Source organism: Amblyomma americanum, chromosome 1 (genome assembly GCF_052857255.1).
Source record: "Amblyomma americanum isolate KBUSLIRL-KWMA chromosome 1, ASM5285725v1, whole genome shotgun sequence".
NCBI classification, from domain to species: domain Eukaryota; kingdom Metazoa; phylum Arthropoda; class Arachnida; order Ixodida; family Ixodidae; genus Amblyomma; species Amblyomma americanum.
In genome coordinates, this window is record NC_135497.1 from 68,902,538 (window position 1) to 68,919,372 (window position 16,835).

A 16,835-nucleotide genomic window follows, 5' to 3' on the forward strand; every position below is an offset into this window, starting at 1 on the left:
TCGTGCGACTTTGGGGCTTCCACCCCGGCGCGGGACACTGAGGGGCTGACTGTATGCCTTGTACAATCGCGTAACATCGATCAGGCGTTCGACAGCCTTCGTTCGGTTCGTATACGCTGAGGGAGACCCGACTCGTCCTCTCGTCGCGTTTCAGGCTGCCTTCCGTGTTCAGTGCGACTCCCGTGTTGTTCGATTTGAGTCGTTGTTTTAATTTTGCTGACCTGTGGCCAGTCAGGAGGGGACACCGGTCTGCAGAGGAACGGTGCAGAGCGAGCGTTTTTGTTTCTCGTAATTCTGGCTCGCATCCTGGAGTTTGTGTCGCAGACGCCGCGTAGCGACAGTAGGGAACGAAGAGATATATTTAGCTTTTTGTCCACGAGTTTTCTGACCGCACTTACATTTGCGTATGTGTTATATAGGGATGCTAGAATTCTTACACTGTAGAAACAAATATCACACAATATAGCGTGGTATAATTTATTCACAAAAGAAATGTCTCAAACCTACGTTCAGCAGTGCATACAAGCATCGGTGATAATGTGTTTTTGACAAAAGGCTCCGTCTACAAAAAATTTCCTCTTCACAATAACTTGATACCGTCAGTACATCGTATGAAAAGTCATTTGCGGCGATGGCTACTTGGCAGCGATGAGGCATGGAGCCCAGGAAGCTGTCGATGATCGTGCATTAGTGCATTATTGCAAGAATATATATATATATATATATATATATATATATATATATATATATATATATATATATATATATATATATATATATATATATATATATATATATATATATATATATATATTTAGTTAGTTATATTGATTTTAATGGCGCAAAAGCAACTATGGCTATATATATATATATATATATATATATATATATATATATATATATATATATATATATATATATATATATGCAAAGTTGAGAAACGCTTCATTTAGCCATAGATTGATTTTGAGTCGACGTTTCGGACAGAGCCTGTCCTTTCTCAAGAGTGCGGTTACAGGGGTCTTCTTCCTCTTCTTAAGGAGTTGGCATTGGCACACATGTACGACTTGGTAAGAGGAGGAAGATCGCTGTAACTTCAGTCTTGAGAAAGGACAGGCTCTGTCCGAAACGTCGACTCAAAATCAATCTATGGCTAAATGAAGCGTTTCTCAACTTTATATATATATATATATATATATATATATATATATATATATATATATATATATATATATATATATATATATATATATATATATATATATATATATATATATATGTTCAGAAAAAAGCGATTTGGTATTTCCTTGATGTTATGAATTTACACTAAAAAAAATACCGAGAAATGTTTTTGTTCACTACTCTGGGCGGGACGGACGGTGCAGCGGCATTCTGCAAGGTCTGGCGAGCGTCGTTGTATAATACCCTGGCGACTCGCTGCCGCCCATAAAGTGGCCGGCTGTCGGGGCCGAGATTTTCAGGCACCGGACATGATCACTTTTCGTCCCTCCGGCTCAATTCAGCTGCGCGGCAGACTGGGGAATACGTTGCGAGATGGAACAGGCGTCGGTTATATAACTGGGAGAGTGTCGCGCTTTGAACTCTGCGAGCGAGCCTCTTATTTTCTCTGTCGCAGCATCACTTAGCGACACTGCTCTCAGGTGCGCTGCTCGGGCCGCGGCGCGGAGGGGGGTGTAGTTTGGGCGTTTCTCGTAAGGGCAAAAAGGCCGGTTCGAGTTTCCCTGGAACGCAGCCAGCGGCGCGGGAGGGGCTGTTGCTCTCTAAACAGGAACAATCCCCGGGGACGCCGCGCCGCACCACCGGGCTCCGGTCGCCGCTTTCTGCGCCGCCCGGCCCCGAGCGAAGCTGGGATAATCTGGCCGCTGCGCCCCGAGCAGCAGCGGTGCGTCGCGCGCACAAATAAGGCGACGCGCGGCTGACGAGGCGCTCGCGTGCTGCACCGGCGACGACGCGCGGGGGGTAGCGGAGCCGGCTGTTAGTGCTAGCATTTTAGCCTTTGGCGTTGTAGCGAAGGCCCCCGTTTATATACGTGCATCCCTCGCTGGTCATCTGGTCGATGAGAGACTGGCGAGTTTTTTTTTTTTCTGGGTGCATCAGTTCCAAATGCGCTAGACGGGTAGCTCTCGTTCCGTCCTGTGAAAAAAAAAAAGAAAAAGAAAATGGCTCTGTTTCCCCTTGCAGGCTTCTTGCTGAGAATAACGCGTTTAAAACATCCACACCGTGGGAGTGTTGTCCTTGTCTACATAACCATGGGAGCATGGACTTCGTTGCCGACCGAGCCGGTATGTTGTGGCCCCGAAACACCAGTTCGCATTTTGTGCGATCATTCGGTTGCGCACGGCTGGCAACCCTTGTCCGCTTCTTTTTGTTATTATTATTATTTTAATTTCTGTTCGCCGGGCTTTGTTGGTATAAATAAAGCGAGGGGTCCTCGGAGAACATCTATCTTCCCACTTGTGACGTGAATGCGGCGCGCGATGATCGGTTTAGCGAGCAGGCTTTCCCTCAAACAATTAAGCGCACTCTTGATCGCTTTGTGGATCCAAGTGTAAGGGTGGGGAAGCAAACCCATATATCTCGACGGTTATGCTTTCTCATTAATGCGTTTGACCAGCCCAGCCGTTGCATGTTTTTGTGACGTATGCTTTTGCGGCTCGAACTGCGTGGCGTCATCTTGGTCTCCGTTGCCTCCTCGCGAACCCTCTTTTTAGCCTGTTCTTACCTATTCTGCCATCAACGTGGCCAATTTGAATGGAGGCGCTCCTAGTCCAACCAGTCAAAATCGTCGAGTAGTCACAGCAGAGCGTGTCCGCTGCATGCTGACGGTGACGTCACAGCGATACGTACGTCACGATTCTGACAACGAAAAGCGTCGGATGAGTCACGTGATCTGCCAGTGGTCACGTGATGTGCTACACCAACTACGCCGCTCACGCCTTGAGTGAGCCAATAACGCTGTTAAAAAGCACGTGGTTTTGACTTGTGGGTGTCCTTTCACACTGCACCTCCCTACTGCGTGCGTGCGTAGGTTCGGATGATGCTCCTCATGCATTTGTTATTTGAAGTTCCCGGGGGGGATTGATGCGGAGCCATGCGCTGTGGTGTGGTTCAGATCCCAGAGTGTTGTTTTGCCGCGTGAAAGCTAATCACTATTAATGCATTAATTTGCTTCCCTTTCGGCGGCGACTATGGTGCCTCTCTGCTAGGGGTCTATGCACAGTGGATTAGCTCATTATTTATTTATTTCTAATTAGCGCATTAACAGCCAGCGCTTAGACCGCCCCTCCGGGGACTGCTTTCCTGTATGTGAGCTTTGTTCGCGGATTGATTGATCAGTGGGAGCCGAGGCTACGCTGCGGCCTAGTGAGGAACGGCGCAGTGCATGGCTGCGGATTGGCTTCCATCGCCTGCGGGTTCCTTAAAGTCTCTGCTCGCGGGCTTATTTTGCATTCCTACTTCATCGGGTTCCAATGCGCAGCCTCGTGCTCGGTATGGCTACGTATGCGACTGCGTGTCTCTCTGGATTTGGGAGTTTTATAATAGGGCGACCCTATCGGGTAGGGGGATGGGGTCGCTCTATTCTAAAGCCCCCCTGCCCGATAGGGTCGCCCTATTCTAAAACGCCCCGTTATACTTGCGTGACCGTATTTGCACAGCGCATCCATCCCCCTTCTTCAAATAAGGCGTGGAAATAATCGTTACTTGTGCTGTGTTTTTTTTTTTCATTTGCACCGATCGGCAATGGGCGTTCTATCGAGGTTGTGGACATCACTTGCTATATTCATCCAAGACGGCTGTTTGAGCTTGGGCCTGGTCGTGTGTTGTCCACGTGAGCTGTGCGGTGCGCGCGTACCAGTTGGCGAGAATCGGCCTGCTACTAGGCCCCGAATGCGCGCACAGCGCCGCATAGAGGGAAACGGGTGGCGGCCGGGGCAGTCCTGCTCGTTAGCCGCCGCGCTTCTGATCGCGGGCGTATTTCACGACTTCCTCCCGGCGGCGTCACCGGGAGGGACGGCGGCTGTCGGCGGCGGGCGCTCTAATCATCAGCCCCCGCACTGCGCCCGACAAACGGCCCGGCTGAACAAAGGCGAACTCCCTCCCCCGCCTCTGCTGCTTGAAACACGCGGCCCCGGAAAGTAATAAGCTTCGCGAGTTTGATTATGAACATTTGCTTTCTGCCTTTTTGGGCTTTCGCGCGGGGATGAATTGTCGCGTGGTCGGCCCCGTCTTTCTACTCTAACAAGGAAGGGTACATCGCATTGTGCGTTGGAGTTTCCAATCGCGCGCTCTTTTCTAAGTATATAGGCATGACGGTGTATAGTGTTTCAAGGCGTGCTGGATGTCGGCGTGGGTGGGCGTGGCATGGGCCTAAAGTGAAAGTTTTTTGCCATTTCAGTTGACTTTCGCTCGAGCAGCTTGCCTTCACAGATTCGCGCTACGTAGCTTGAAGGATGACCGCACGTTGAATGCGGCGTGTGATGCGGCTTTGCTTCAGTTTGGCGGCGTCAGTCGCAAGTTGCTCGCCTTTTAGCGCGTTGGCGCGGCGAATTGGCTACCGCGCGTATCATGCGTAATTGACGGCTCAAGAGGCCGCTGGCGAGGCGTATAGAAATTCTCGCTGAAAGGTGAAAGTCGTCGCCGGCCGAGCCGAATGGGAGGGGAAAAGCAAGATGGGCTCTTGAGAGGCCGCCGTCTTGCTTATTAGATAATGGCCCTCGGCGGCGGCAACAGATGTGCACTGGCGGGTCCGAGTCGACGGCTCGATCAGTATGCTAAGTGTATGCAGCAAGCGGCGGGGCACTGCCGGCGGCGAGGCGCTGCACAATGGCCTCCGGACCCGGTCACACGGCGCGCTGACTCTTCCGAGAGACACCTCCCTCCCTCCCTCGTGCTCGGGGGAGACCTCCTGAAATGCCAGATTACCGCCTCCAGTGGGACGCGCGATAAAGGGCACTTGTCCCTCCCCCACCGCCCCGAGTTGCTCAGAGCGCCGGCGGCCCGTGCGAAGTGAATGTAATACGGTTTACAGATGCAGACGCGAATAAATCGAATTAGAACTGATGCATCGCGTACGCGCAAAGTGGGGACGCCAAATGGACCCGAATTCCGACTTGCGAGCAGTTTTGCTGGCAGCGCCTTCCGGTGAGGCTTGCATCTTCGCCCGAGAGAGAGAGAGAGAGAAAAAAAAGGAAACAAAAACAAGCATGGAAGGGGGGCCCCCGATTGGCCCGGCCTCCTTTGTTGCCGGTCTTGAAACAGTCAATCTCGGTAAAAGGTTTCATTTAGTTTCTCTGCCCGTGGCCACGGGGGCGCGCAGAGGAAACGCCGAAAGCTTTGTTCGTTAAAAGAATGAGTTTCCAAGATTGATGGGCTGGTGTTGGCCGTGCCCTGCGGCCTAAGAAAACAGAGCAGCGCGCTGTGTTTGTGCGTGGCGTCGCTGCCTGCTGCTCGCGTGGAGGGGCTTCGTTTCTTTATCCGTCCCGCAGTGTGTGGCGAGGATCCAGTTGGGCTTCCATCGGCGGGGTCGGCGAAAAGGCCCGCTCATTGATATCCGGCGGTAATCGATTACGGCTCCCACGCATAGGAGAAGCACAGAAGCACGCGCCAGTGGAGAAGTTGACGTCGGTCAGGCCTGCTGCTTAGTCCGGAAAATCCCGTTTCACGCATATCGCGTGCGCTCGCGCAAACGGACACTGCGGTTCTGGCCATTGTGGTGTGTTCTTCGCTCTGCACCGCGCTAGATGAAGGGGAGGGGGGGGTCGATCGTGCACGAATGCCGCGATTCGGAGCGTCGTCTCCCTGGCGTTCGCGGGCGCTATGCAGCGGGCGCATTCCGAGGATTCCGCTCTTCGGTCCGGTGTGCGTGGGAGCAAAACACGCATGCATTTCCGCGCTTGAGTCGCTTCCCTGCGTGTGCGCAGTTGTCCTTTTTGCTGTGCAGTTGCGCGCGCTTCGGTGTCCTCTGCCGGGGGCGTGGTCCGATAATAACTTTGGGGTGCGTATCTAGTGTGAGCGCTGAATGAAGACGGGCTCCGGAGACTCGTTTTCGTTAGCGCATTTCGAACTCGTCCTTCGCCGCCTCCTGTGTCCCGCGTGTAACGTCTTCGGTAGAATGGATTCGTCGCGTGTGTGGCTCCGGGCAGTTTAAAAAGAGGAGAAGGAAATTCGCCGCTGAGAAAGGAATCTGTCCGCGAGGGGGAGCCCTTATCTGGCGCGCATACGTGAGAGGGGTGCCTGCCGCTGGGGTCGCAATCGGCGGCCCCCATCGGCGGAAGCGGGGGGATCGCGGAACCGGCTGCCGCCGCCTTCTCCTGGTGGTGCAGCGCCGGAAGTCGGAAACGCCGTATCGCCCGCAGGCTGGAGTGGCCGCCGTGCGACGCGGGGAAGGTCGTGCCTTGGAGGAGCACCGCCGTTCCGCACCGCGCACACTGCCTCGCAGAGGGCTGCTGTTGGCGGCGCTGTGTTTGCGTGCGCAGCGCTCACGATCATTACCTTGATGCGTTTTCTTTTTGCCCCCCCCGGAAACTGAAGAAAGTCGCTTGGCTCGGGCTAACTTTCCGCTCGACTAATTTGCGCGCGCTCGTTGCTTTTTATACGCCGCTCTTGCGCCGAGCGTTATGGCGTGCACTGCCGAGGTGCTCCCGCGTCGGCTAGGCTTCCTGTTTGGTGACATTGGCAGTGATTGGAAAGTGATTAAGCGTGCCCGGCGTCACCAGGTGATGGATTAATTTAGGGATTCCTTTCCGGGTGCTCTCCCCTCTTTTCGGGTTCCCGCTAATTGATGCACCCAGCGCCGGGAGGCAACAACGGCGCGGCTAGCTCGGCGCTCTGCGTTTACTCATCGTTGCCGCGGCCGGGTCGATGTCGGCGATAATACACAGCGAAGACGACGCGCCAATCAGCGCGACCTGCGAGAGCCCAAAGAAGAGCCGAGCACCATTGCCGGGGTAACGGCGACACCGTGTTTTTCCCCCGATGCCCGGATCGCGTCCCTCGTTGGCGTAATGAAGCCGCTGGCGGGATCGAAGGAGCGCTCCCCTAGGGGTCGCTGGTGGCCACGGGGAGATCACGGCTGGCATTTCCGGCCAAGTGACCTTTAATTCGAAATGACCTTCCCAACTTGGTTCCCCTTGCCGTATGGGGAACTTGCGCTGAGTTTGCGGTGCCGATTGCAGCGCCATAACACACTACCTAGCGAGAAGAGCAAGCAGTTTTGGGTAGTACTCTTAGTACTGCTCCGCGCCACCTTCAGGCGCTTATTGGCGTGAGCCTCCGCGCTCTGTCGAAGGCGCACGTGCCGCGCGTCAGCTATCTGGGCTACGCCGAGAGAAGCTAGGCAATGAATGCTCTCAGCCAAACGCGGGTATCTAATCGCGCAGAATGTGTTCTCGCGTTTGCAGCGGCCCATGCGGCTGACAAAAGCAGTTTTGAGTCACCGAATGGAACAATTGCGGTGCCACCTTGGCAGCGCAGGTTCCCCATTCGGCGTTTGTCGCACGAAACTTGACCTTTAGGGGTTTTCGCGTAGCCCCGCACTCGCATGCAGCTACTTCTCTGCCTTACATTTTCTGCTTCCAGGTGCAGTTTAGAAGAAGGACCTTCTCGCAGGCTAGTTGGTTCATAATGAAGCGAACAAGTACAAACGGCGTGAACAAGACCGGACTTGAGGCACGCAAATGGACAGACAGAGCGCAGACTTCCAACTGATTTTATTCGCGAAGACACGTGGTTTATAAGTTCCGCGAACGTAACAAGAAAAAAAAAAAGGTATCTCGCCAAAGGGCTCGACGATGGAAAAGAGCAGAATTTACAGGGGAATCAGAGCCGGTGTGAAGCACGAACCGGCCCTTCTAGAAACTAAAAGGAGTGACGACTGCGTTAGCTCGCCCTCGTTTTCGCTATCGACGCAAGAGATAGTGTTTTTAGAAGGGCACGTTCGTGTTTCACGCCGGCTCTGATTCTCCTGTAAATTCTGCCGTCGTTTTCTATCGTCGAGCCCTTTGGCGATAGCGTTTTTTTTTCTTGTTACGTTCGCCGGCCTTATAAACCACGTGTTTTCACGAATGAAATCGGTTGGAAGACTGCGCTTTGTCTGTCCATTTGTGCGCCTTTCGTCCCGTCTTGTTCGCGCAGTTTGTACTCGTTGCAACTTAGAATTGCGGGAAGCGTGTTTCGCCCACTCCCGTCTCGTAGCGGACGCCGCGTGCCCGGCCGGCTGTCGCGAAGGCTGGCACTTGAGAGCGTGTGCCAAGCGGAGTCGTGCCCTGGGGAAGCGTGTCTCCCTCGGATTTCCTCTCGGGTTCCTGTAGCGCGCTGGGGGCGCCCTCTGCCCTTGACGCGACGGCTTCGACTACCGGGAGCCGCGCGCTCTCCTGTGCGCTCTCAGCAGCAGCCGGTTTACGTGTGAGTACGCAGGTAACAGATCGTTCTGTTTTTGTGCGTGTTCACTGCTGCTATTACTATTGCCGCCGCGGATGCTACTACTACCGTCGCACCAGCTTACATTTGCACGGTTTCCTCTTCGCTAATGAAACTTGGCCGAGAAGAGCAGCCTGTGTTACACAGCAAAAAAAAAAAAAACAAACACTGGAATGATGTGTCCGAAGAAGCGGCGGATTTCAGGCGGATTTCAGGACCGCGCCATTGAAAACTTTCTTCTGCGAAGCTGCCCACCCTTCGTGCGGAAAATGCCAGAGGTACCAGGTTTCTCGAAACCTAGTTATGAATTGCGATTACTGCGCCATTTCCTGTCCTCTAAAACCAGTTTTCATTCTTCAGCACTGTCGGACCAAGAGGAGCCTAATTTTCTTTGAGGAACTGTGATTTGTGGTTGGAAGAAAGTGTCGGTCGATGCACCGGTTTCGAGATGGACTTCGCCACGTGGGACGCGAAAACGCGCGTGAGGCGAATTTTCGCGTCTTCTCCCCACTGCAATGGGTTTTCCCGTGTATACGTCAAGTTGGTGACCACGGCGGTGCAGGGAGAAAAACTTCCCTACGGTCTGTGACCTGGAACGCATCATCTGTTTTCTCTAGACCGCCTGCATGTTTTCCTGGCTGACGACTCAATGGACCCGGTGCCTTTTAGGCTTCTTTTTGTCAACGTCGGTGTCTTGAGGGAAGTGGAAGCTATTTTCTCTAACTCTGCCGATTTAACCATTCCTTGAGCAGTGGTTGGTTCGAATCCCTTGCGAGAAAAAGCTCCCCTTCCGGGCGTCCCTCGATCGGCTCGATGCCGGGGTGCAGAGCCCTTCCTCGGCGCGAGAGTCGCCCCGAATATAGCCGCGCGTTCGCTTCGTTATGCGGTGGTTGGCGACGTCGGGGCGGCATCTAAAAGCGGCCCGAGCACCAGAGACGGGCTATCAGTTTCGCGCGCTCCGCCGGGTTTTGACCCTGGCCGCCCGGCAAGACGTTCTAATGGACGGCCGTCACGGCTGCCGGCGGCGGCCCCAAGGTTGGAGTGGCCGCCTCCGTGCCGGCCATTTCCGCCGCCCGGCGATTGTGTCCGAACGCGGCGGCTGATTGCCCCCCGGCCTGCGCGCGGCGGCGCTTTGCGCAGCGTGACTCGATCGTCCGCGCCTCTGACAGCGCCGCAGGGCGAGTTTTTTCCCCCCGTGGGCACGAAAGCGCGCCACCTGGCCGCGTGTCGTTGCGGACGGAAAAAGAAGGGGCTGCCTTCTTTGACCGAGGTCTGTCCTCCCGTGTCGCTGGTTCAGTCGCTTCGAGGTAAATCGTCGATGCTGAAAGAAAACTCTCCGAGGTGCGCACAAGAGCGGTCGCGAGTCAACGGCGGGAGGCGCACCCTGGGCGGGGAGAACCTTTGAGAGCGGCCTCTTCACTCATCCACGCAGGGATGTGTCGCCTCCTGCATTTTGCGCTCGAGCGCAGCGAGCCTTTTCTGCGTGCCTGGTCTGGTCGCACGAGGACCACGTTACCCTAGCCGGCGCCGTGTCGCGAATCTGCTCGCGGACGAATGCGCCGCAGTGAGCGTGGACTGGGGCAAGGAACGCAGCGGCGGCGGCGACTTGCGGGCCGTCATCTGTCGCGCACGCACCACACCTGTCTATTGCAGCCAACACCGCAGTGTCCTGGGAGAGTAGGCGACGCTTCTCACCCGCAGCCTTGTCCGGCCGGGTGGCGGAACTCCGCGCTCGGCCAGCCGAAGCGATTCACGGAAGAAAGGAGGCCTCCGCAGCTGAAAGGGGTGCCTCGAAACGCTGCCGGTGGGGGCGCGCCGTTCCGTGTAGCACTAGTCGGTGGCCAACGGAGGCGAGCTGGCAACTATAGCACCCTATGTAGCATGCGACGCGCACTCGAGACGCTCGTGGCAGCTGAGGCCGCAACGCACCGATGCTTGTCTCCGAGTCGATTCGTGCGCCGTGTGCTCCGTGGCCCGCTGGCTGCCACTGCAAAATATGATGCGAGTACAGGCAGGAAAAAGCCGAGCGCCCGGCGTCACCACGTTCTCCCCCGAAGCGAGTTTTGAGCGTTAAGATCTACTTCTCGGGTTTCGGGCCTCAGCGTTATGCGTTATAACGCAAATCGTAAGCCAGTGGTGGCCATGGCAACCGAGGTGGTTACGTATTTGAATAAAGTAATAACAGGCGGCAGGCGTGATGCCCGAGCACCACAACTCAAAACTAAACTATGTCGATCCGGCAGGCGTCAAATTCGGGCCACTTAGTCCTGACATTCGTGTAAAATTTGTGGGCCAACTGTTTGCCGCAGAATTCCACGTCTTTATGAATCTTCATATACACAATTGTGGCTCAGCCGTTTCTCGCAGAGTGGCTGCCGCGCTGGTTGAGTGGTTATGGCACACGGCTGCTGACGCGGGTTCCATTCCGACCGCGGCGGTCGCATTTCGGTGGAGGCGAAATGCCCGTGTACTGTGCAATGTCAGGGCGCGGTGGAGGCGAAATGCCCGTGTACTGTGCAATGTCAGGGCGCGTTAAAGAACCCCAGGTGGTCGAAATTTCCGGAGTCCTCTTCTACGGCGTCCCCATACCCTGAGTCGCTTTTGGGACATTAAACCCCATAAACCAAACCCTTTGTCGCAGAGTGCTCGGGGTGGTGGCATACGATTTTGCGTTTCATGCAGCATAAACTTACTAGTCGAGTTAGAGTCCAACCGGTGACCTATGTTAGATGTGTTAACGCTCTCTATTCGATCGCTGCCTCACCGTCGGCTCATTTTTCTAAAGCTGCTTCGGTGCTTTGTACTTCGGCACTGGGATTCAATGGAACAAAAGGGTTGAAAATATTTGGGTTTTGTGCCTCCTACCAAGAATCTGGCGGGCGTTGTTCGTACAGTCTAATCGCACCTAATCTAGTGCGGTAATCCGTATTATAATGCTGAAAACAAATGTGCGTTGTGTAAATTTGGACCGCCTACGAGTTTGGGCTCCATCTATTGGCAGTCATCCAGGGCGAACATTAGTGAAAGCTCTCGCGTCCGTAACTTCGCGCAGCACGCGCCAGATTCTGCTTGCAAGGGCAGTTCTAACCCCCCCCTTCCCACAGTGCTCGTCGACAGGCGCGCAGAGGAGGACGGGGCGCGCTCGGCCGACTGCGTAATCGAATCGAGCTTCTTCGGGTGGAGGACTCGGACAGCCACCAGCGCGGCGCCGGGAGCGTATGAGTGACGTGCCCCCGCGCTTCCCCGGGGCGCTGGACGCCGCCGATTGGGTCCCGCAGACAGGGGCGCTCATTCGATTCGAGCTCGTGTCAGCGGCGGCGCAGGTCGCGGCGCCGAGGGACGCTTCAATTGAGCGCTCGAACGTCCGCGCCCCCGACGCCACCGCACCCGCGTCGGCCCCGCCGCGCGCGCCAACAGCTTGTCGCGCTGAGAACGCATTGTTGTAACCGCCAGCGTTTGACCCGTGGAGGACATCGCCGGGCGAGCGGCAAAAAGATGGCCGGAAGACGACGGCGTTTCTCTGCTGTTTCTTTCTTTCTCTCTTTCTATCCTTCTTTCCTTCACTCTTTCTTTTTCTCTCTTTCCTTCACTTTCTTTTTTCCACTCTTTTTCTCTTTCTTTCTTTGAGGCGCATCTTGTGGCAGAATCTTTCTGGCCGCGTAATTCTGCAATAGCGCACTTCGCGGTCTAGCTATACCCTGGGAGTATTCCTGCGGCCGCTCGAGCGCGGCTGTGCAGTGAGGAAAGTACCGTTAAATATTTCAACGGATCGAGTCGCGGAACCTGCGAGAAAGGGTCTGGTTTGTTTCTCTTTTGGCGCGCTTTTTGGCAACACTTGCAACGAGGCCCACGCGAAAAGGGACCGCGCTGGAAGCAAATAAAAAAAGCGCTCCCTATGGCCGCCGGGGCCAAAGAAAGTGCCCGCATGAGCGCAGTGATGTGCTACAAGCGCCAACTGTGCCTTACTGTAAGGGCTGGCCCCCCCTGAGTGGGCCGGTGCAGCGCTGTTTTGGCTGCACCGTTAGTGGACTGTTATAGTATCGTTGATGTCGGACCTGCTTGTTGGCGAAACTACCGGAAACCAGTAAGCGTTGTTGATGTGTACTGCAGCAACATCGCTGCCGATGGGCCGCCCGTGACGTCCGGTTACACTGACGATCAAGTGATGGATGGAGCCGCATTTTAGTAGCCTTTTTCTTTTCAATTGACAAACGGTGTCGGCGTGGACGTAACTGAGCCGCTGCATCGACGCTGAACGCATGCCGCCTTCCTGAGAAGTGCATGCGCCGGTACGCCGAGAGGAGAAAATGTCCTCGGTCGAGTCGAAAAAAGGGCCGAGAAGTGAAGGGGGAGGGGGGGGGGAAATGGCGCGTGGAGGGAATTGAATCCTTACCGGGCGAATTTTTCAGCCGCAAGAGTGTCCTTCTCTTTCAGTGGTGTAAATATGCCAATCACTCTTATTCCGCGCAAATAAAAGGACCGTTGTTAAAATAGCCGCGCCTCTGAGGTGTCGTTTGCGTGACTGAAAGAAGGCAGCAGAGGAATGTGGCTTTGAATTTGTGGTAGGCGAAACTTGCACGGAGTGCGTCAGAAACGATGTTTATTTTTCTGTGGGAGACTTGATCAGCGGCGGTGCGGACGGCACAACTTGCGCCCCTGCCGTGCGGACAGAAAAAAAAGACCTTGAAGTGCTGATTGCCGCAAACTTTTTTTTTTGCCTATATTTTCCGCCGGTACCACAAGTCGGGATGTTATCATACTTCGATGCCCGGAAGGAAACTTTTCGCCTGAAAAACCACCCAGGTAGGTCGAGAAATCGGTAGGCCCCTATTACGGCATGCTTCATAGCTCACAGTGTAAATCAGTCGATCAATCAATGTGTCGTTTAAAAGTAACATTAAAGTTCTTCTGCACAGAACGGCGTTGTTTTCGCTTGGTAAGTAGAATAGGTAGCCATGGCGCATTTCGATGCAGGCGAAACGCAGAGGGCGCGCGCGTGCTGTGCGAGGTTAGAGGTGTGGGACTGAAAACGTATTTAAGGAAAAATGGCGAATTTTGGGACCAATTTGTGACACAGATAAAGAAAAAGAGCCGAGCATGGTGGAAACTGCCACCACCCCGTTTCAAAACGGGCGCTCCTACCTGCCTACCTACTATCCATGTCAGCGCGCATGAAAAAAGCTCCCGGTGGCCGAAATTAATCCGTAGCCCTCCTCTATGGCGCCCCGCATAGCCTATGCGTCGCATTGTCTACTTTACATTCGTGGACCCCTGGGATCGAGTCCCCATACCCCTCCTGGCGCAGTGGTGCAGCGGTTAAGCGATGCGCTATACCGGTGGGGCCTCGGAGACCAAGTTGGTCTGCCCGAGCAACCTTTCGCGACCGGTCATTAATTGAACTGCCACGGTGGGTCACGTGACCCAGGTGGCCCTCCTGCCACCTGGGTTGTTTCTCGGGGGGACTTTTTTTTTTGTTGAGTTTTCGTTTACGGCGACCGACGACGACGCCGGCTTTTCTGCGACATGGGGCCCTTACCGCTATCGCGTTAAACGGTAGCCATAAACCCATCGTTCAGCGCATGTCACACAGTGTCGTGTGTCGCAGATATGTTTACATACTCTTGCGTCGCAGATATGTTTACATACCTCGTGTCAATGAAATTCAGAAACAAGCTACCCGTTCAAGCGAAATGAGTCTGTTGTTCTACCTGAGTAAGGGGAGAGAGGTAGCGTGGGCGAGTGAGTTATGGCCAATGTCATTGCTTCGGTATGTGCTTCATGTCACTTCTAACTGCACGTGTGTGGCACAGGTATAGCACCGGTATGACACGGACTATCGCAACGGTCGTCTAACGCTATTCTTGTTGGTTTATTGGGTTTAACGTCCGAAAGCGATTCAGGCTATGAGGACGCCGTAGTGAAGGGCTCCGGATATTTCGACCATATGGGGTTGCTATTCTTGTGGTGTTTCGGTTCTGCCGACCAAAACAGTCTGCATAACGCGAGCTGTTTACCCTGGCAACCACCTACTGAAAAGGAAGCTAACAGAAGGTCGTTGATGCGACGCTTCTGGCTTGGGCAAACTTTTGGACGGATGAAATGCGAACGCGACTTCACGCACCAAGCTCTCAAATAAACGGAAACCGCCCTGGACTGCGGGTTCTCCGACACTGTGGAAACGGGTGGCTCGTCTCGAGGTGAATGTGTAGACCACGTGTTCCTGAATGTCGGGCCTCGTTCCTGTCCCCCCCCCCTTTCTTGTCTGAGCGCATCCGCGGCAGCCGTGAAGAATCGACCTCGTGGTCGTGAGCCGCAGGACTGGGTCCAGGGGAAGACGTACGGGAGCTGGGTGGAATTCCCTACCCTAGCCGCCAAGGGGCTGTCGGCATGGAAATGCTGTGGATGGAGCTTTAGTCGGTATACTGTCGGTGCGGGGCGTTCGCTTTAAACACAGGGTTCTTGACGGCCGCACCGTTCCAACCGCTGGGCGTACGTCCTCTTCGAAAAGAGAGAAAAATTTATACACAAGGTTTGTCCGCTACGAATTCTCCGGCGCGACACTATCAGCTCTGTCACAGTGGTTCTGACCCCCTACGAGTGAAAAGAAAAAAAAAAGCTCGGTCTAAAAGGCCGTTTGTTTCTTGAGAAACAGCGGTGCGCTCGATGGCTCCAGAGGGTGCTACTCAGCGGTACACTTGGCAAATCGTTTATTTGATGCTCACGGAAGAGCGAGAGAGAGAGAGAGTAAATTTATTAAATTACGGCAAGTCAAGCGCTCGGTGTCCTGATTGACCAGGACGAGCTGATTTTCCAGCTGCGGCGACGACAGCCGGGCACTCCGGCAGAAGGGTGCGGGGTAGGGCAGGAGAGTCAGGTGTGGTCAGAGTGAATTTTACGATACGTGCTTGGGTCAGCTGCGTAGGTTTTGGAAATCAACGAGCTCAAAGGGGTCGAATGTGCAAAACTTGCAGGTAAAACATAGAAAATCCTCTTGGGCTAGCATTTGAAATGCTGACGTTATCGCTGATTAAAATCGCGACGGCCTTCAAGCTTCTCCGCAGCGCACAGCGCCAAGTGGGGGGGGGGGGGGGGGGGGCATGATGACGTCATCGAAAGTACCGGTACATTTCCAACGCATAAACGTTTACTGTAAAGAAAAAGAGAACCAACGCCACCGAAGGCAAAGCCCGTCGAGCGTTGTTTGGCAGCATCCAACGAGGCATGGCTGGTACGTGTAGTTTACGGCAGCGGAATTTCCGTGGCGTCACACCGAGCTTCCCCGCACTCCTCCGGTGCTTCGAGGAGAAGCCTAGAATTAAATCCTCAATTACGTCATTATTATAAATGCTAGCGCAAAAACACTTGGCATGCTTTAACTTAAACTACAGCCTATATAGATTTGAATCCTATAATATCGCGAAATTCTAAAAAAAAAGTGGTGCAGTTGCCCTTTAGAAAGTCGATGGGAACGCGGTAGATGGTAGATGTTGGGATGGAATTTTATGTTGTTGGTAGCGTTTTATAATTGTGCGTTTGTAGGCCAGCGTTTAATCCCACGTTGGAGGGCTTTGCGAAGGGATTACAGGTGCCCGGATGAGAAATCGCGGGCCATAGCTGATGAGGCAGCTCATTTCCTGTGATCACTGCAGGCCCACCGTATGGTGACTTGGGGACTGGGCCAATGAGTGCCGAGCTTCGTCGAGGCTGTCTTTGAGGTCGGAGGGACAATTTGACGGCGCGCTGGAGCAAGCGAATAGCCGTGGATTATGTGTAAATTGTTTGTGAAGGGAGTTCGGGAGAGGACATGATTGCATGAGGCATCTCGGTGAGGGACGGGTGTGACTGCATATGATTCAGGGACGCCGCTGGGTTTTTGAGGTAAAGAGAGGAGCGTTTTGCGACTTAGTAATATTAGTGTTGGCGGACGTCAAAAAACAGGCGAATCATGTTAACTATCAAGTGATGAACCAAATTATAATAGTTAACTTTTTGGCTATTACCGATAGGCACCTGGTTGCAGTTAGATTTGTAGCCGGTCGTTAGTAATTACCATATCAGTTTTTAAAATTTCGAAAACGCGATCACCCTCGGTGCTGTGGCTCGACAAAATTTGGCTATTTCGACTAGTTACGTCCACTGGAGGGGTTGTTTTGCCTGCACGATTTTCGAAGGCGCATGTATTTTGGAACAATGTAGCCGAAATTGCTGTGTGCGTGTGTGTGTGTGAGAGAGAGAGAGAGAGAGAGAGAGAGAGAGAGAGAGAGAGAGAGAGAGAGAGAGAGAGAGAGAGAGAGAGAGAGAGAGAGAGAGAGATCACTTTCAAGGTTAGGTTACAGGCAGCATAAATACCCTCGAAAGAAGCTTGTACAGCCGCCGCCGTACTCAGTTGGTTGAGC

At 53.9% G+C, this 16,835-nt stretch overlaps 1 protein-coding gene across 5 annotated transcripts in view; it reads left to right on the top strand.

The window, feature by feature from the left end:
* Positions 1 to 16,835, top strand: part of LOC144112966 (uncharacterized) — a 76,146-nt gene that overhangs the window by 47,673 nt on the left and 11,638 nt on the right. The window contains exon 2 of one of the 5 annotated variants that reach the window (XM_077645813.1): positions 2,203 to 2,303. The exons of the other annotated variants lie outside the window; for them this stretch is intronic. Coding sequence (XP_077501939.1) covers positions 2,271 to 2,303 — 33 coding nt within the window. The 5' untranslated portion in view covers positions 2,203 to 2,270. The remainder of the gene's footprint in view (positions 1 to 2,202; positions 2,304 to 16,835) is intronic. 5 annotated transcript variants of the gene reach the window in all.